Consider the following 17,513-nt stretch of genomic DNA (forward strand, 5'->3'; position numbering starts at 1 on the left):
ACCATGCTACATGGAAGCTGCTGCTCGGGATTTGTTACTAACATGTTGAACTTTGATGTTCTGGTTCCCCGCTTGTCTACCGAGGAACTTCTCTTTTGCTGTTTGAGGGAGCTCGCGTGCGTTGCGCGTCGTCCGAGGGGCGGGGAAAGATCAGGGGTTGAAGCAAACGAACGAGGAGACCCCGAGGACTGCGAGTCCGAGTTCGTCATGGAATATACTATAGTCATACCAGGTCTGGGTGACAGCAGCAAAGCCATAGTTGGCCTTAGTGTTGACAAGATGCCTTCAAGTAGGCAATGGTTGTCCTGTCGTCAAGTTCGGGATGACAGCATGAGCTTAGTGTTTCATTTGAAGGCGAGGTGAGATCAAAATCGATGAGACTTTTGTAAGTCCAGGCTTACACCTAGTAGTCTTCTGTTAGTCAGTTTCCATGAGACCCAGAAATGGTGCATTTATTTACCTGTCTGTCCTCTTTGGGGAATACATTGCAAGCCTGAGAATCATAACTCCAGCATAACCAGCACCGATTCTTCATGTTTGGTATCATGAAAATGCCCAGCTGCGATTCAGATATTGGTGATTTGAAGCTCTCATGCCCGAAAGACTGAAGAAGGAGGATGGCCCAGATTAGTTTGTGATCCTACGCAGCGTAGATCTGTGCGCTGCTTGGGTAGTCAAAGTAGAGGATGGGGGGTTTATGGAGGAAATATATGGAGGGAAAAAGGAAGTGAGAGGCAGATATTCCAAGTTAGCTCGACTGATGTTGATGTTTCCAACTGGCAAGTGGGGAAGGAGGCTGACAGACCCGAACCTTAAATACTTTAATTTGACCATGGATGCGAACAATGTAGAGACGGTTCAGGCCGTTGGCATGATAGTACCCCTGGACTCTAGAACAGCATGCTTCGATGAACTACATTATATAACGAACGCGGTTCTAAGTGCTGTCTTGGAATCCTGGTATTTTGCTCCTATCGCCGCAGTCAAGACTTGGGACGTTTTAGTGGTTGATCGCGACAGCATATTCATGGAAACTCGGGGATGAAACGATTTACTAGACAATTGGCTCCCTGAAATGAAACGAGGGAGACGGCCTTAAGTTTGCGAGTCGCGGTGTTAGCCTTATCTTTCTTGGAGTAGATAAAGTGAGCATTGTAAATTTAAGTATCCATGTTCATTGCATTTCCGGTTAATTCATGGTGGTTAAAAAGTAATTGTACATTGATTGATAAAAAAGAAACACACGTTGGGCATTAAGTCATGTTCGTCGTGACCCACCCACAACAACACCTGGGCAGGAGTAGGTTGGGTTATTAAGGGTACGTATTCAGCCAGTCTTGCGCTTCTTCGAAACCGACTCCTCAGTAGCATCAGATCCACGGCGGGCCATAGCACCTCTCTTCCCCTTGCCCTTGCTCTTCTTGGAGACAGTAGCAGTAGCAGCAGCTTCAGCGGCCACCGGATCCTCACCAGCAGCTGCAGCCGCCGCCGCAGCGGCAGCGCCCTTCTTTCCAGCCTCCTTAGCAACCTGATCATCATTCTGGTCAAATGCCTTGCGGGCTTCCTTCAATTCACGTTCCATGCGCAGCAGCTCCTGGACACGTCCAAGCTTGTTTGGGTCACGACGCAATGCGAAGCGGAAGTCTTCAACTTTGATCTTCTGACGGCGAGCGTGGTGCGCGATTTGCGCAGCGCCGTGGCTGAGTTCCAGCACGAAGTCGGTGACGATTTCGTCCAGCACGCGGACGGTCTCAGGAAGTGGTTCGTTTGGGAAGCTCGGGTGCGGGCTGGGGTCGCCGTAAGCGAGAAGTAGCAGGCGAACTATGGAGATGGTTAGTATCGGGCTTGGCTTGGTGGCTACCATTGATGGATGCGTATAGGCTGCGGGAACTTACGCTCATTCTGGAAGTTCATTTGGCCCTTGTGCCGGGCCATACGTGCGCGTGGTTCAGCCATGGCGGGCTTGGTTGCGGGCTCTTTCTTACCCTTTTCAGTTGAGGTAGATGTTGTGTCGGGTAGCTTGGGAGTCCACTGGGGTTCGTATCCAGCACGGATCAGCGCTGTGTCTTGCTCATTGAAATTCCAATTAGGTGAGAGCCTGGAGACAAGATTTTTGGAGCTGGGCTGGCGTGACGGATTGCGAGTCGGAGTGCGTAAGCCAGTCTTTGAAGTTGACGAGGAGCTGTTCGGGGTTTGCAAGTGACAATTTAAAGTTGATGAGACGGTGTTTGGACTTGGAGTTGATGTGTTCGGAGTATGCAACCCAGTGTTTGGATTTGGCAAGACACGTCGTGGAGTTGGCGTAGAAGGTAGCGGAGCTGCCCATGGGCTCTGGCTGGGCAGGGAAAACGATACCCGCTTGGGCGCTTGGCCTGTGCGCTTGGCGGACATTTCGGGCAGAATATGCTAGGCTGGGGTTGGTTAGCAACCTTGGCACATGCAAGCTATCTGGCATCTTACTGTCGCAATTCTGTTTCTTTGCCCAAGTGACGGGCGAAGATTTCACAGCTGCATAAAATGGTGAGTTTATGCACATGGCAGGATTGATGGGAGTTACTGCTCTGTGGTGGGGAGCATATGCGACTCGGCGTTTGCGTGGGAACCACAATGACAATATGATCACAATGTGCTAACTGTCACACTCACATAGTCTGCACTTTTCAACTTTCAGTCGTTACTGCTCGTGATCCTCCTGATAATCTGCACGAGCAGCTATGCGCACTCAATAATGCCGGGGATCATGGACCGGAACCAGAATGGGTAGGTGATGAGGATGCGGATCCGGGAATGCAGAAAGATGGGAGACTGACAGTTGTTTGATGTAGAATCTTTGGGATCTTCTGGAAGTGTGCTCGAGTCGGAGAGCGACTCAGCCCGTACGTCAGCATATGCTGTGTCGTGATGGCAGTAAGTTCCCTCCACGAGTCCAGATAGATGTATGAAGAGAGATACTGATGTTGCATGCAGGTCTCGATCTTCTTCGGTGGTTAACCTTTCTTAAATCTCAATGGGTGTTTGAAGGGGAGTTTCCATGGGGTATCAATGGGTTGTGGTAGTCCCCGACTTCGTGACAATAACCTCAAGTGACCTGAGGGTGAGGATTATGAGATTACCATTTCTGCTCCATGTGACAGTCTCCAGATGCAATAAGATATTCAGACGAATGACAGGTTCATGAGTGATGCAATGTATAGTACATGATATTCAAATTTACAAAAAAAGTTCAAACCCTCTTCTTCAACACCAATGCGTCCAAAATGCTTCCAGGTTGCTTCGCCTACAAAAGGCGACAATAAAAGACAAAAGGGTATCCTATCTTACATCTTCGGCTTCAACTTTGACTCCAACTTTTCCAAGCCATTGTCAATGAGCTCGTCGTGCTCCTTCTGATCACTGTGCACATCATACGCGGGCTCGAGAGTGAGAAGCTTATGAGTGCCATCCGAATTAAGACCTTCGTCCATCTCCTCTATCGCCACCCAGAGGCGTTCGGGGTCACGGAGATAACGCAAACTCTTCATCGTGTAATGGTCAATGGCAAAGCCTTCCTTTTCCATCTTCGTGATTGCACTAGCAGTTTCAGAGATGTCCTGCGCATTCGCGAATCCGTTGATAATGGTGTTCCAAGTCACCTGGTCGTACTCCACGTCATGCTTGGCCATCATTTCCTTGACCTTCTCGGCTGCGTCGGGCTGGCGACTGTAATTGAAGGCACTGAGGAGGATGTTCCAAGTGCGAGGCGTGGGCATAATGTGCTTGAGAGGCTTGCCAGCGGTAGTCTCTTTCGGCATGGTAGATGCATCAAGCATATCTTCAACGAGACGTATGCTTGACCGTAGTCCTCGGCTGCTCTTGCGGAAGGCGATGAGGAATTCATTATAGACGTGGTCAGTTTCGACCAGAGGAGCAATGGATGGGTGGCCCTGCTGCACAAGCTCGCGGAATCTGTCATACATGTGATGCACTTGTGATATCCGATTCCTGCAACGGAAGAATGTTGCGACCATGAGGAACAAGGATATCGGAGAAGGTGGGGTTTTGACTTCAAGTCCTTGAGTTGGCGGCGGTGTATATTGGGGAGGGAGTAAAAGGAGTTCTTTGAGAGGTGTCACGTCGTGGATTTTGGTGTACATGTCGAGCATGGAGTAGAAAACTCCGGAGGGATCGCTCTCGGGGTCAATATGCTTGGCGGTAAAAGTGAAATGGGCGTGGAAGATTTTGCTGAAAATGTATGGGTTGTTTCGTAGTTCTTCTTGCATCTCAACTTCCCGCACCAACTCGTCGACACGACCCCGGTCGCCCCGAGACACCGCATCAGTGAGGAGAGTCAAGTATGTATAAGAATCGAATTCGTGATGGTGATTCTTCATGAACTGAAGCATGTCCGACCCCAATTGAGGATCACCGGTTTTGTAAGCATTGGCGAGCACGAGATTCATCATGTCTCGGTCTGGCTGGACACCCATCTTGAGAAGCCGTGGGAGGATCCGGAAATTTCGTCCTCCGGCATTATCCTCAACAGTGTCCAGGGTCAGGAGCTTGCAACAGTGCCGTAGGACCCCTTCAGAGTCCATGGAAAATTCAGGGTCATTGATTTTGGGAATGAATTCGAGGGCTTTGAGGGCATGTTCCACGTCATTGAGCTGTGTAAATCGGTACATGTAGCAAAGTGCTGTTTGCGCTTCCATCGTGATGCCGCGCTCGTTCATTAAACGGAAACTCTCGTAGACACCTAAGAAGCCTGCTCGGCGAATATAGAACCGTATTCCTCTTTGTGGCGGGGAGATAATTGGCCAGTCCTTGGGATCCAGGGAAGTTGCAACAACCGATTCGAATGTGTGGGCATCCTTTGTCCAATCCCGAAGCTCTTCATAGTGGAATCTCTCCAAGTAGGCCAAGCAATCGACAACCATAGTTAAATCCGGTTTATCTCGAGGCTCGGTTGTGACGAGTAAAAACTCCAAGGCCATTGCCGGGTTATTTTGCAGCAGCCAAATGGCCAGGCGTTGCCAGGCCCAGGCCCTGGTAGGACGGCTCATTGCCAACCATGCCTCTCGAAACTTGCCTTGACAGTCATCTAGAAGCAAGGCTAGCAGTTTCTCGCCATCTCCTCTCAGTTTTGGCAATGCAGATTGGTGCAATACCTCACGGCTATATGTCTTAGCCTTGTGAATTGCACCATATGCCTCCTTCCACTGGCGGAGTCCCAGCTCACGCGTATAAAGCGAATTCATTCGCATTGCAAGCGCCAGGTATAACCCTCGATCGGTCAAGTGTCTACCCTTGTTCAAGATTTCGCGGTTGACTCTTTCAGCCGCCATGGCCACAAGCTTGGGATCAGCTTGTCGCACATAGGCGACCTTCTTCATTTTATCATTCGTTATAATCGGTGTCTGCGATGCCCTTCGTGGTTGGGCTGAAGGTTTTGATTGTCCATGGCCCATGCCATACCGATTTGTTGCGATCTGATCTGATTGTTCACTTGTCGGCGGATATGAACTGTCGGTCGAATCGCGGTTTTGTTGGTATGAGATGGGGTCAGGAGTGTCATATGTTACGCCAGGTTCTAAGATCTCTAGAGCATTGTATGTGGAGAGGCGCACTCTATGACCGACATTCGCCGTCCCCGACTCCCGATACCATCGGCTTGGGTTCCGGCATTGTGGTGAGAGCAACCCGTTGAGACGGGACCGAACGAGTTGATGCGGACACGATGACATTCAGGAGCTTGTATCCGCAAACATCTGAGGGGAAAGACCAAGACAAAGAAAATAAGTATGGCGTGTGGAGAGAGGAGTCAAAGTCCACTGGCGGACAGAAAGTTGAATTCCGCCATTCCGCCCGATTTTGCCGTGGCTAGTGTGTGGCGCACCACATCTACTTTTATCGCTCCATCATCTTCAACTTCCAAGCCGCGGAGGAGCTTGGGATTTTCTTCCGGTCACTTTAATCACTTTGCATCCTAGTCCTCAAGCCCAGATATTCTCTCCGTCATCAGTCCAACCATCACTCGAAATCATGTCGTCAAACCATGCCAATCTTGATGCGGCATCCACCGACCGCAAAGCCCGGCTCGCCAAGCTCGCAGCTCTGAAGCGCAAGCAACCCGAACAAGACACACACGAGGCCGGCGCAGAAGACGAGCTACCCGACGCCGATGCCACGCCAGATGTCACCACAAAATACCTGTCCGGTCGCAACTACGACCCCGAGACCCGCGGGCCAAAACTAGGCTTTGAGCAAGGTCCGCAAGAGGGCCAGAAGACGCTGGAAGCACAAGCGGCTGAGATTGCGAAGGCCACAGCGGAGCAAGCCAAGAAGGATGCAGGTGCCGATGAACCCATTGATCTGTTCAAGCTACAACCTAAGAAACCCAACTGGGACTTGAAGCGCGATCTGAACGAAAAGCTCAAGACTCTTAACGTACGGACGGACAACGCAATTGCCCGGCTCTTACGACAGCGGGTAGAGGAAGCGCAGCGTGCTGCGAAGGCACGTGGGCCTAAGTCTAACGGAGACGAGGAGGGAGAGGAAGTGGGCATGGAGGGTGAGACGCTTGTTGAGGGCATCCATATGCGCGAACGAGAGGAAGAGAAAAGCGATGAAGAAACAATTTGAACGTGATACCCTTTTGGTGCAGGAATGCGAGCGTTGTCTAGATCTTCTGCCTCCACCTGTAATTGTCTATATCCTGTCCATTTAACTTATTCTTTTTTTGTTGTCTTGGTTGAGGCGTCCGATTGATGCCATGGGCATATTGCGCACAAAATGAGGCGTTGGGAGCTTTACAACTTAAGATTCTCAATGAGCATGTCTATCTTAGTGTCGTTCAGAAATCATTATTGGATTTTTTTTTTTTGGTTCCGCTGTCGAGTGACAGATATTTTCAAACTCCGCAATGGAGATGCTAATGATACACTTGGTCATATACCGATGGAACACGAATTGCCGCCGTGTCCTCCCATCAAGATTTTGCGCCGTAAGAAGCTCCAATGTTGCAGAGCAGTTTTTCAGTTCAATTTACCGTCCGTTATTCATGGCTTGGGTCAAAGCAAGGCGCTTACTGAAAGGACTCAAGCTTCGTTCCCGAGGAGGCTGGTTCTTCTGCGTTATGGGATCAGGCCTAGACCATCCAGATCGAGACTGGCGTGATGGGCTTGCTCGATCACGGTATGAACGGTCCCGGGGAACATCCTGAGTCGTAGCACGTGATTCTTTCACTCGATCCTTATCCACACTCTTGCTTCGGCGGTCTCTTCGCTCACTATGTCTTCCTGCTCCACGGTGACGACCTCGTTCTTCGGGGCTAGATTCTCGTCTCCGTCGCCGAGTGTTTCGATCGTCGGTTCCCTCCCGGGAGGGTGAGCGGTTCTTTGGTCCCGAGTGGACTGACCCGGAAGAACCCTCTGTAGAATCACTATAGCGTCTCTTTCGGGACTTTGCAGGTGGTGCTGATGAATCATCTCGGCGACCTTTGTCTGCGCCGTGTTTGTTACGGCGGGGAGATGAGGAATAGGATCGATTCGTGGATATCGTTTCCACCGAGAGGGACCTAGCCCGCTTCGGAGACTGAGCGTTGCGATCTGTCATATCCTCAAGGTCTCTCTTCCGGCCACGCTCTTCCTCCCGGGTAGCAAGTAGATCATCCGCTACACCCTCTCTTTATACAAGTTAGCGAGTATTCTCAAAAGAAAAGTGTGGAAATGACAATGATTCATGTGAACTTACTTCCGCAGCAGCTCATTTGGATTGTCACTTGAAAGCTTGGGCATCAATTCTGGGTTCAGTAGCTGCTGAGTCCTTGAAGGTCGCGGGACGTATGGGCGCTCTTGCGCGGATGCCTTGCAATCAAAGCTATAGTGTCGTGGATCGGAGTTAGTCAAACGTCTGAAGAGCAAGTGAAAGAGGGTACATATCTCGTCCAAGGCATTTTTGGCACAGTGTGGTCGCGGTGGCTCTGTTGGAGTTGGAGCCTCCAAGCTTCGGGGCGTTTCGATATCGGTTCATTGGAGCTCGTGATGTTATATGTTCTGGTAGAATCCTGGATTTGCAGGTACTTTAAGTCCGAAATAGGGGTATTGACACGCCCAGGATGAGAAACACAGGCAAAATCCGACGTAAAGCTGATCGGCGCAAGTTAGCGGCTGTTAACCTCTGAAGCCTAAGGGAAATTGTAGGCGCGCGCCAAGGGCGGTCGGGCGCGGCATAATGCCCACGAATCTTCAGGCAATCAAGAAATCAGACTTCGGATTCCCAACGCTCCTTCTCGATCTCGGAGTTCATTGTCAACGTTCACGTCATCCATCTCGGACGGATGATCTAGAGTTGATCGGCTCTTCAAATACCCGTCGGATCTGGAATCCCCTCAAAACTCAGTACGAGATCTTCATCTCCCTGACTATGAGCCAGCTTTGATATCATGTAAGGCCTGATCTGCCTAGACTTCTTGCTTCATTGAAGTGGATATTTCTCCTCATTGAACCTATGGATCTCCTTATGTTCTACCATGCATGGTGCTAATGCGCTTTCTCCACAGCTTTCTCCATGGCGATTGCCCTACCCCAGAGATATGTCTTTCGTTTTGGGCTTGTGTGAAACGAAATTACGCAGCGACATTACTTTCAACCAAACAAGCCTCGACCTTCACATTTGCGAATCCGAAGCGTGCTGAGTGCAGCCGCTACTTGACTTGATCTCGGATTTTCTTTTTTTTTTTTTTTTGTGAAATTTAACCAGTTCCAGCGACCATCCCGCGGAGTGTTGTCATGGCATCAAAAAGTCCCCCAGGTGGAGACGGCCCTCTATCCTTTGCAAAGGTAAGCCAATGGTTTGCTCCGCTGCCTCGTGGCTCATCGCTAACTCCATGACAAGATTGCCGCTATGCCCGCGCCCCTCAACCCACATTCTTCCTCGGTATCTGATGAAAACGAAATATGCCAGCCAGCTGAACAATCACCTTTCTCAGAAGCAAATGGCTCCGGTGCAGCTTTGCCCAACCAGCATAATCTCGATAAAACGCCAGAGGCTAGTTCCATTGATCTAGCTGTTGATGATCTGGGGAGAGGTGTGCAAGATATTGCCCTCACCTTGAAGAAGCACAGTGATGGCCCAAGCTCTTTCATTGGTGGCCAAGACAATGGCTTGCTCAAGCGGGAGAATTCTTTTGAAGATGATCGCACTCACCTTTCTACCTCATCCACCAAATTGACCAACTTCGATTCCAAGAGTCTTGCCTCGGTGACGACCTTTGCTATGGATGAAAAGGACTCTGTACGTCCCGATGACAGTGCTAGTGTCCAAGCCATTGATGAAGAGGAGTCGCTTTCTGGACTTGCTTCTGGGGCTCCAAACTCAGTGGCAGGCTCCGAGGCTGGCAGTCGTGCATTCCGGGATCATTATCGAGATGGCATCCCTACACGCCCACGCGGGATTTTGCCTGTGCCTCCTCTCTTTGACGGCACCCAACCGGTGAATGGCACAATTCCTCCAGATTCGGTCGCGAATAATTTCGTGATCCCAACGAACTCCGATGGCATTGAAGATGGTCAGATCTTACATGGGTTTCCCTTGGAGCCGGATGAAAAACTCCTAGAGGCAATGAAATCACCGAAAGATCGGTTGCTGATCCTGCAACTGGAGGAAAAGATTCGGTACTTTATCAAGGACTGCAATGAGCAATCTCTGGAGTTGCCCCCCTCGAACGCGTTTGGGCGACTTCTTGCACACAAGCTGGGGGATTACTATCATTTAACACATTTTGTCGACAATAATGTGACATCGGTCAGGCTTCATCGCACACCATTCTGTCGGCTACCCACTCCTTTGTCTGCTGTGCATGCTTCTTGCAATAGCACCCCACCTCCAGCTGTTCCGGCAATGAAAATCATGCGCCGAAACGATGGAGGGCAATTTGAAGGAAGTATTGGAGGTTCGTCGAACCCTTCAAAGGCCAACTCGGAAGATGGCGATAGTGGACCAGATGGAGAACGCCATGGATCTTCATCCGGCGCTACGCCCGCTAAAGATCGAATGGCTTTGACGAGGGAGGAACGGGAGGCAAAATACCATGAAGTACGTGAGCGAATCTTCCGTGATTTCCCCGACAGTGCCAAATCGGATCCGGCCAGCGGTGACTCGAACCCCAACATGTCACGCTCCAGCTCGGTGAACGGCCGCAAGAAGAACCAGAGGCAGCGAACTCCTCATGATGACAGCTTTGAGGTTCGGTCGCAGTTCAATGCCTACTACCCAGGGATGCAATATGGAAATGGTGCTGCTCAATACAATGCTCCTGTAAATGACAGCTCATACCCAAACCAAGTACCTTACTTGGTCGGACCTGGCGTGCCGCTACCCTCTGGCGGATACATGCCAGCTGGTCAAAATGGTGCCATTTACCCTGGGCAACCGAACATGAACATGAATGGTGCCTCTCAGTATCCAGTGGCAATGTCGCCCCAGATGGCCTCCAATGGCTCGTGGCAAGGAGGAAACATGCCGCAGCAATCCCCGTATTCTGGATATGCTTCGATGAACCAGCAGGGGATGATGAACCAGCCGTCCTCGAACGCGTCCTCACCGGCAATGAACAACTATGCCGTGCCCAATGTGACGCCGTATCAACAAACCCCCAGTTGGAACTCGCCTCCTTTCCCCACAAATTTCCAGCAGTCCCCGCACCAGCGAAATGGACCGCCTGTCCACTGGCCCAACTATCCTCAGCAGCCAATGGCTTCCAATATGCCACCCAACATGGGTTCCAGCATGCCGCCTAACATGAACTCAAACATGGGCTCCAACATGGGCCCTAACATGAGCTCCAATATGCCATCCAATATGGGCGCATATCCTTATGCTCAATATCCCGGGCAACATATGAATCCCGCTCTCCAAAATTCCGCGGGGTCCCACGCAGCAATGCAAGCAGGATATGCCAGGTCACACTTCAACCCTCAGACACGCTCATTCATCCCCGGCGGTGCTCCTCCCGGGCGTCACCCGAACAAAGGCCAACACACAATGCAGCCGTATGGTAACATGCAATCCAATGTCCAAGCACAATGGAACGGGTATCCGGAAGCCGTGCCTAACCGGACCATGGACTCAACCCCGGGTATGAATCCCAACCGAGTGCCCACCGGTCCTCGAGACTCGATCGCGAAATGGGGCACGCCAGCTCATCTTCCTCCCAAACCCCCGCCATCCGAAGTCCCCTCCGACTTTGACCTGAAAAACCGACCTGTTCCGGCCTCGGTCCCAGCACCAACATACAATAGCAATGGAGTTTCCGCCGTAAGCAATGGACCACTTGTGGTCTCGGGAGGCACATCTGTCTCCAAGCCGAACTAAAGCAATATAGTTCTGGTCGCATTTCTACTACTTGTGTTTTATCTGTTTTGTGATGTGATCCTTGGACGTTTGGAAGTTGTGGAGATATGAACCGTTTCCCCGTAGTATACGGGCTAGATTCATCTGTTCACATGCCGCAGCTGTGTTCCAAGGTTTGCATCTACAGCAGTACAATGCATGGCGATCCGGGTTCTTGTGCATGTACCTCGTCGCTCTTAGCTAGTCATGAACCTGTTCAACTTATGTCTTTCTTTCTTGCCTGCTCGTAGGTCCTAGAATCTAAAATGAATACTTCAAACGGACACTTAGGCTTGTAGTGGTAGACAAAAAACAAAAACATTATCTCTAGCATAGTCGCCCAGTTGCTCTATATAAGTTCTAATGTGTATCAAAATAACTTCCTCTCGATCACCCCAGGCCCTTTTAGTCAAAACATCATGTCTCCAAAGCCTAGTTCAAAACAGCCCAGCCGAGTCAGCGCATCCAAACAAAAAAGCACACTAACTCAATGCATCGTAGCTGTTGTTATGTAGGTTCAAGGTTGAACAGTTTGTGGGATACAGATGGAGAATGAAGGAGGTAGAGCCCACTTTTAGGGGCTTTAGTGAACTTGATTAGATTTGCTTAAACCACTAAACTAACTATATATTAGGGATGACTTTTATATTTATATGACTCCTTTCCATCTAGGGTTAAGCCCTTAGAGTCTATGAGGCTTTGGGACTCAAAGGGGTCCCTTTCTAACAGAAGCAATCACGGAGGGCACAATAATAATAATCAAAAGGACCACAATACTAACACCACCGCAAATAAACCATTTCCGATGAGGTCTCCGCTTGCGCTGCACAGTACTAAGCCCAGGATCACCCCCGCTCTCATCCGCTTCTGCTTCTGCTTGGTTGTGGTTGACAGTTTCCTTATTGGTATCCTCGACCCGTCTATCGACTTCGAGCGTGCAGTCTCGGTCATTGGCCTCCAGTGTGCAATCCCGGTCGCTGGTCTCTAGCGATCCGGACACTTCACCTTGGCTGAAACCCGAATCGTTTCCTCGTACAGATGATCTTTTCTGTGGCCTCATTATTGGAAAGTGTTGGCGTGGAGAATACGATAGTATCAATGCCTTGAATGAGGAGGCTCATTCTTTATTGCAGGGCTTAGGGAATGCTAAGCAAAGATGAGACTACGAGAGAAATCTATGTATATTTTACAAATAAAGTATTTCAATGCTTACATATGTAGTTTCTACATATGTATCTACGTGATCTCAATACGTGTAGTACCCGCCAACATGACCACTGAAAAAAATACACACCAGTTCCCACCGCCTACAACCGACACCTACAAGAAGTCACAGCCGCACGAGCAAGCCCAATTGAGCGCGACAACGGCGACTGCACATTGCAGGTCGATAACCGGGATTGGATCTATGAACGCTCCAGATAGCAATCGAGTAGATGATCCAACCAAGATGAAAGATTTCGATCTTAGCAGTCACCTCGTTCTCACATACGGTATCCATTTGAGCCGTTGGTGGTAACAAGATAGACTCGCTAAAGTTTGCAGATGTTGCTGAGACGGGATCTCATCTATAAAATCCTGCGAGAACGCACATATGATAAAGTATTGGTGAGAGAGAGAATCCAGTTTATCTTGAAGGACTCTTCTCGCTCCGGGTGGCTACCGAGGTAACACTCAAGATTGTTTTCTTTCGCGAATGCCACCCCAATCCTATACTCAGAAGGGCAGGTGGGCGAGATAATTCCTTCGTTTCTGCCTAGGCGTTCGTGGACCTGCACCTCATGTTTCAGAGAGTCATAATAATCATCCACCCGAAGCTCTCCAGGAGAGTCTGAAACCTGTTTCCTGAGCCATTCTGGAACAGATACCTCAAATTGCAGCCGACTGAAATTTGCAATCCAACCATTGTACGATAAACCGTCCTCTTCCGAGAGTGGGGTCTCATCTGCAAAGGCTCGCGCCAGGTTGTATGCTCTATGTTCGAACATTTCGACTCTAAGCGATGTCTCGGACGGGAGGCTTTTACAGCCCCGCTGAGGGACTTTGGCATCCATGTCCTTGATATAATGGGGATTCGGGGTATCGCGAGCATCCTGCATGATAGTGGTATCCGGATCCACATCAAGCAGGTCATATACGCCCTTTTGAGCCCCTGTAAGCTGAATGCTTGCTGCAATATTTGGGGACAGTGTAGTATCACAACGATTTCTGCACTGAATCTAATTCAACCACTGGCGCGCCTGAATTGCTGCTGCCGATGAGTATGGCTGTATTTCCAATTGTGGGAATGACATCAAGATAGTTGACAATAGCCCTTTTGATTTCAGAACTGTCGTTTATTTTGAAGGATGGAACTCTGAGCGACCCTGCTTAAACATGGATATCTCCGACATGGCGAAGTACAAAGGAAACTTCACCCATATTCATTTCGCCTTTGCCAATATCACAAATGATATGAAAATCGATATCGAAGATGTCAAATTCTCATTCAATGCCTTCGTGAGGTTGGGAGGTTTCAAACGCATCATCCTCTCTTTTGGTGGATGGGCCTTTTCCACTGCAACCAAAAGGTTCCCTACTTTCCGTAACGGTGTCACAGACGCTCAACGGCAGAAGTTTGCCAACAATGTCATCAATTTCCTGAAGCTGCACGACCTTGATGGTCTAAACTTTGACTGGGGATATCCTGGAGCTCCGGATCTTCCTGGCATTCCACCGAGTAGCCCAGAGGATGGAGCAAACAACGTCAAGTTCTTGAAAAAGGTCAAGAAGCAGCTACCAGCCGGCAAGATACTATTGGTCGCAATGCCAGCTTCATTTTGGTACCTCCGTGGATTCCATCCCATCAGCGCTTTCGCAGATGTTGTTGACTACTACTAACAGCAGTAGGGTTTACTAGCATCATGTGATTTACATTTTAATCGGTCGAGTGCGTTATCACGTGTTTTCGCCCTTATATTTTGGGATTCAGTCAGTATACTCTGTGGAAAGCTACCATTGTAGGGGATAAGCATACCCAATATGGCGTTGATCTCTCAATTTGCATGTGTTCCTGATCAAACTATAAACTTTCAGACGAAGAAACAGCACTTGGACGTTCCATATTTCACATCCAACCTTCAATCTATAAATCCAAGTCCCCTCAGATATCAACCCCCCACCATCTCATGAAATATATGGATTCGTGGGCGGCGTATACTGCGGCCTAGACTGACGAGTCCCAAAGATTGCAGAAGGGACAATAATAACAACAAGAAGAACAACAGCCCCAAGAGCCGAACCAAGGATAACCCACTCCCGCCGACGAGCCCTATGACGCCTGACCGTCCCTGTCACAGAATGCGATTCCGGGTCTTGTTTCCCGTCTGCTGCAGACTGTCGTCCACTCGCATCTGCCCGGTTTCCATCTGCAGATCCGGCTCCGACTCCGACTCCGGCCTCGGCCTGCTTGTCTGTATGTTTGTCGTCGGCATATTGATTGAGTTCCAGGTTGCAGTCTCGGTCGCTGAACTCTAGAGTGCAGTCCCGGTCATTGACTTGCAGGGTGCAGTCCGAGTTCATGCTCTGTTCGATGGTTGGTCGAGGTGGGTATGACGCTGCGACTTCTTTGTATGTATCGGGGTATGGGGGGCTTGGAGCATTTTGCCGGAGCGGGTTTTGTGTTTCGAGTGACACTTTTTCCATTTCGAGTAGTTGTCCTAGGTATTTTTTTCCTGTCCTGGTGGCAGGTTAATGAATGAATCCTGGAGAGTATAGTTGGGGATATTGGGTGCTGCATACTTCGTATACAAATGTTGCGGTGTGGCAAGAATTGGTATGGAATACCTGACAGCACAGAATTATGCACTTTATACTATTTGACCAGAGCACAGGTCCTGCTGAGCACTATAGCTTTATAGAGAGGGAAATTGAGGTTTTGAGTACCTCCCAGGACTGAGCTAGATGAATATATGACCCCTTGGGCAAGACCGGCTTGACCTATAACAGCATGCGCTTGGATCATATGCTAGAGAGTTCAACTATTGATAATTCTGCAATGAATTTTGCTCTCCCTTGATTGCAAGTGCCGTGTGCTGGCGGCACTAGTCTATTACGTCGAGGCTGCAGCTGATATATCAGATCTCGTCAACCGCCCCGGGAAATGGGCGTTGAGAGGCTGCAAAGAACTTTGATCTTTTTCTGGAAGGGTTAGATAATGAATGGCTTCATAAAATAGCACTTTCAAGTCTAATTAGTAAAAGAATGTTTTATTTTGCTTGAGGACGCTCTAGGGTCTTAAATATATAGTTCTTCGATTTCACATTAGCATTGGCTACATAATCATCAAACCACGCAAAACCTCGTTTGTATCAATATAGATGCAATGAAGCAGTTATTATTTGCGGTGAGTCTTCTATTTGATCTACATTGCAGGTCATGGCGTTTTTGTGAAGGTTGTTGAGATTCAGACTGCGCGGCCTGGATCGTCAGGCACCACAATCGGCAAGATGCCGGGTTCTGAACGTCTATGTATTATGGATGTTCTTCGTTGACGTCCTTGATCGTGATTTATCTACCAGGTAGTGATCGATCCTCAAATGTATATGTCAGCCCGGGATAAACTATTTTACTATGGTGTCCCTCCCGCAGCATGACTCAACACATGCCTTTACCCAAGGATAACAAACAAAAGAAGAAGTGAGAATAAAGAGGTATCAAAATCTTTTATACAGAGGCTATGTCACATGCGCGAGTGCAAACGAAGACGGAGATGCCATAATAAACAGGAAGAAGACAGAACTCCTGGTAAGAAAAACAAGTAAAGAACAACGGAGTCAACCCCGGAGAGCAAGCAGGATAGTGCCAACATCAAGCACACCCATCAAAGCCCAGGAGGAAACATCTCCCAGACAGGTCCCAGAGATCACCCCAAGGCCGAGGATTCCGAAACAGAACCCCCACAAAGGAGAGCTAGCACTCCCCACATCTAATCCCTCGACTCAACCTCAGCCTCCTTCTTAGCGAGCTTATCATTCTGCTTCTTGGCAAGACTGAGCTTGGAAATCGCCCGCTCCAAGACCTCAACACCGTCCTTCCGGAACTGCGTAACCTTTTTGACATTCAACCTCGTGAGCGAGTGCACGAGATCCCGGCCCTGCTCGCGCTCGCGCGCCACCGTGCGCGCCGTCATGGCGAAACGCATGTCCTTTGGCCCATCGACCAGCTCGAGGATAGCGGTGGGAGCCTTGACCTGGGGTTTAGGCTCTCGGATGGCGTTTTTGTCGCCCTTCTTTGGGGAGAAGTACTCGTTCTTTTCACGGGGCTCTATGCGTAGGACTCGTGTATAGCCGCCTGGTCGGTCTGCGTAGCGCTCGCGGAGAGGACCGAAGAGTTTGGGGAGCATTTCATGTGGTGTCTAGGGTATGTTAGTATTGTCATTGGGTTGTTGATTATTTTTTTCTGGGGGACGATGGATTGAGAATTGCAGTGATTCATCACGGATTTGGTAAACACATGGTTTCTCGTGACTGGACTGATTTCCGTCGTGGTTGGGATCGGGGTGGGCTTGTTCTCCGAGAATTCAACATACGTAGAAAATCTCCAATGCTCGTCGCCGACTCGCTTCGGTGTTCTTCTTTCCCAGGGTAATCAACTTCTCGGCCAGGCGCTGGGCCTCTTTTGCTTTGGGCCATGTCGTGGTGATTGACTCATGCTCGAAGAGGGAGGTCACCATGTTTCGGAGCAGGGCTTGTCGATGCGCGGAGTCGCGGCTCAAATGGCGGTATCTGCTTCCACCGCCGGCCATGGTGAGGAGTATTAGGCGAGAGTAAAAGAAGTAGAAAGAGGGCGAGTTATTAAAAGTAGAGTGGGAATCGCGAGGTCAATGGCCAAACCAAGGTGTTCCAGTAATTGAACGTGAAGGAGAGAGGATGTTCGGCCCAGAAGAATTGTCCCAGCCAATCGGAACGCTTCCACCGCCTGTCCGACTTCAGTTTTCCGCGTTCACTCTGCTTGTTCGAGGACATTCAGCTTCTCGAATACATTTCAGCTGAGCTTTTTGATTGTCGGGGAAAGAGTAATCTATAATCGCGAAAGACTCGTGCGATTTGCCTCATCTCCCTCCCACCTCGGCGAATAAATAGGCAATCCGGTGACTCCAAACAACA

At 49.6% G+C, this 17,513-nt stretch overlaps 13 protein-coding genes across 13 annotated transcripts; 6 read left to right on the forward strand and 7 right to left on the reverse strand.

Moving 5' to 3' along the window:
* Nucleotides 1-1,327: 1,327 nt before the first annotated feature.
* On the reverse strand, nt 1,328-2,391 carry N7471_002118 (putative transcription initiation factor TFIID subunit 13; the record flags this gene model as incomplete). The annotated part of the gene is made up of 2 exons (XM_057274838.1): nt 1,328-1,821; nt 1,896-2,391. 2 exons carry the CDS (start codon nt 2,389-2,391, stop codon nt 1,328-1,330), a joined length of 990 nt encoding a protein of 329 aa, XP_057139476.1.
* Nucleotides 2,392-2,517: 126 nt separating this feature from the next.
* Nucleotides 2,518-2,991, forward strand: N7471_002119 (protein kish; the record flags this gene model as incomplete). Its single annotated transcript, XM_057274839.1, has 4 exons — nt 2,518-2,520; nt 2,651-2,760; nt 2,826-2,907; nt 2,968-2,991. The coding sequence occupies 4 exons, from the start codon at nt 2,518-2,520 to the stop codon at nt 2,989-2,991; spliced, it is 219 nt and encodes a 72-aa protein (XP_057139477.1).
* A 326-nt stretch (nt 2,992-3,317) lies between these two features.
* Nucleotides 3,318-5,720, reverse strand: N7471_002120 (pentatricopeptide repeat protein; the record flags this gene model as incomplete). The annotated part of the gene is made up of 1 exon (XM_057274840.1): nt 3,318-5,720. The coding sequence occupies one exon, from the start codon at nt 5,718-5,720 to the stop codon at nt 3,318-3,320; it is 2,403 nt and encodes an 800-aa protein (XP_057139478.1).
* Nucleotides 5,721-6,018: 298 nt separating this feature from the next.
* N7471_002121 (CCDC12/cwf18 family protein) lies at nt 6,019-6,618 on the forward strand (the record flags this gene model as incomplete). Its single annotated transcript, XM_057274841.1, has 1 exon — nt 6,019-6,618. One exon carries the CDS (start codon nt 6,019-6,021, stop codon nt 6,616-6,618), a length of 600 nt encoding a protein of 199 aa, XP_057139479.1.
* A 402-nt stretch (nt 6,619-7,020) lies between these two features.
* On the reverse strand, nt 7,021-8,129 carry N7471_002122 (zinc finger CCHC-type containing 10; the record flags this gene model as incomplete). The annotated part of the gene is made up of 3 exons (XM_057274842.1): nt 7,917-8,129; nt 7,729-7,864; nt 7,021-7,660 (listed from the first exon to the last, which is right to left on the reverse strand). The coding sequence occupies exons 1-3, from the start codon at nt 8,005-8,007 to the stop codon at nt 7,021-7,023; spliced, it is 867 nt and encodes a 288-aa protein (XP_057139480.1). The 5' UTR covers nt 8,008-8,129.
* Nucleotides 8,130-8,208: 79 nt separating this feature from the next.
* On the forward strand, nt 8,209-8,415 carry N7471_002123 (uncharacterized protein; the record flags this gene model as incomplete). The annotated part of the gene is made up of 1 exon (XM_057274843.1): nt 8,209-8,415. The coding sequence occupies one exon, from the start codon at nt 8,209-8,211 to the stop codon at nt 8,413-8,415; it is 207 nt and encodes a 68-aa protein (XP_057139481.1).
* A 300-nt stretch (nt 8,416-8,715) lies between these two features.
* Nucleotides 8,716-11,594, forward strand: N7471_002124 (putative R3H domain protein). The gene is made up of 2 exons (XM_057274844.1): nt 8,716-8,816; nt 8,872-11,594. Exons 1-2 carry the CDS (start codon nt 8,766-8,768, stop codon nt 11,347-11,349), a joined length of 2,529 nt encoding a protein of 842 aa, XP_057139482.1. The 5' UTR covers nt 8,716-8,765; the 3' UTR covers nt 11,350-11,594.
* Nucleotides 11,595-12,073: 479 nt separating this feature from the next.
* N7471_002125 (uncharacterized protein) lies at nt 12,074-12,427 on the reverse strand (the record flags this gene model as incomplete). The annotated part of the gene is made up of 1 exon (XM_057274845.1): nt 12,074-12,427. The coding sequence occupies one exon, from the start codon at nt 12,425-12,427 to the stop codon at nt 12,074-12,076; it is 354 nt and encodes a 117-aa protein (XP_057139483.1).
* Nucleotides 12,428-12,637: 210 nt separating this feature from the next.
* Nucleotides 12,638-12,886, forward strand: N7471_002126 (uncharacterized protein; the record flags this gene model as incomplete). The annotated part of the gene is made up of 1 exon (XM_057274846.1): nt 12,638-12,886. One exon carries the CDS (start codon nt 12,638-12,640, stop codon nt 12,884-12,886), a length of 249 nt encoding a protein of 82 aa, XP_057139484.1.
* Nucleotides 12,887-12,935: 49 nt separating this feature from the next.
* On the reverse strand, nt 12,936-13,466 carry N7471_002127 (uncharacterized protein; the record flags this gene model as incomplete). The annotated part of the gene is made up of 1 exon (XM_057274847.1): nt 12,936-13,466. The coding sequence occupies one exon, from the start codon at nt 13,464-13,466 to the stop codon at nt 12,936-12,938; it is 531 nt and encodes a 176-aa protein (XP_057139485.1).
* Nucleotides 13,467-13,743: 277 nt separating this feature from the next.
* Nucleotides 13,744-14,247, forward strand: N7471_002128 (Glycoside hydrolase superfamily; the record flags this gene model as incomplete). The annotated part of the gene is made up of 1 exon (XM_057274848.1): nt 13,744-14,247. One exon carries the CDS (start codon nt 13,744-13,746, stop codon nt 14,245-14,247), a length of 504 nt encoding a protein of 167 aa, XP_057139486.1.
* A 285-nt stretch (nt 14,248-14,532) lies between these two features.
* Nucleotides 14,533-15,051, reverse strand: N7471_002129 (uncharacterized protein; the record flags this gene model as incomplete). The annotated part of the gene is made up of 1 exon (XM_057274849.1): nt 14,533-15,051. One exon carries the CDS (start codon nt 15,049-15,051, stop codon nt 14,533-14,535), a length of 519 nt encoding a protein of 172 aa, XP_057139487.1.
* A 1,017-nt stretch (nt 15,052-16,068) lies between these two features.
* N7471_002130 (mitochondrial 54S ribosomal protein bL17m) lies at nt 16,069-17,250 on the reverse strand. Its single transcript, XM_057274850.1, has 2 exons — nt 16,937-17,250; nt 16,069-16,762 (listed from the first exon to the last, which is right to left on the reverse strand). Exons 1-2 carry the CDS (start codon nt 17,150-17,152, stop codon nt 16,334-16,336), a joined length of 645 nt encoding a protein of 214 aa, XP_057139488.1. The 5' UTR covers nt 17,153-17,250; the 3' UTR covers nt 16,069-16,333.
* Nucleotides 17,251-17,513: the final 263 nt, after the last annotated feature.

The sequence above is a fragment of the Penicillium samsonianum genome (assembly GCF_028829775.1).
Source record: "Penicillium samsonianum strain IBT 33392 chromosome Unknown utg000002l_segment0_segment0, whole genome shotgun sequence".
NCBI lineage: Eukaryota > Fungi > Ascomycota > Eurotiomycetes > Eurotiales > Aspergillaceae > Penicillium > Penicillium samsonianum.

Coding starts and splice junctions, on each gene's coding strand:
- N7471_002124 (XM_057274844.1), top strand. CDS start 8,766: ATGGCATCAAAAAGTCCCCCAGGTGGAGACGGCCCTCTATCCTTTGCA. Junction 8,817..8,871: donor GCCCTCTATCCTTTGCAAAG/GTAAGCCAATGG, acceptor CTCCATGACAAG/ATTGCCGCTATGCCCGCGCC.
- N7471_002130 (XM_057274850.1), bottom strand. CDS start 17,152: ATGGCCGGCGGTGGAAGCAGATACCGCCATTTGAGCCGCGACTCCGCG. Junction 16,763..16,936: donor GAGCATTGGAGATTTTCTAC/GTATGTTGAATT, acceptor AACATACCCTAG/ACACCACATGAAATGCTCCC.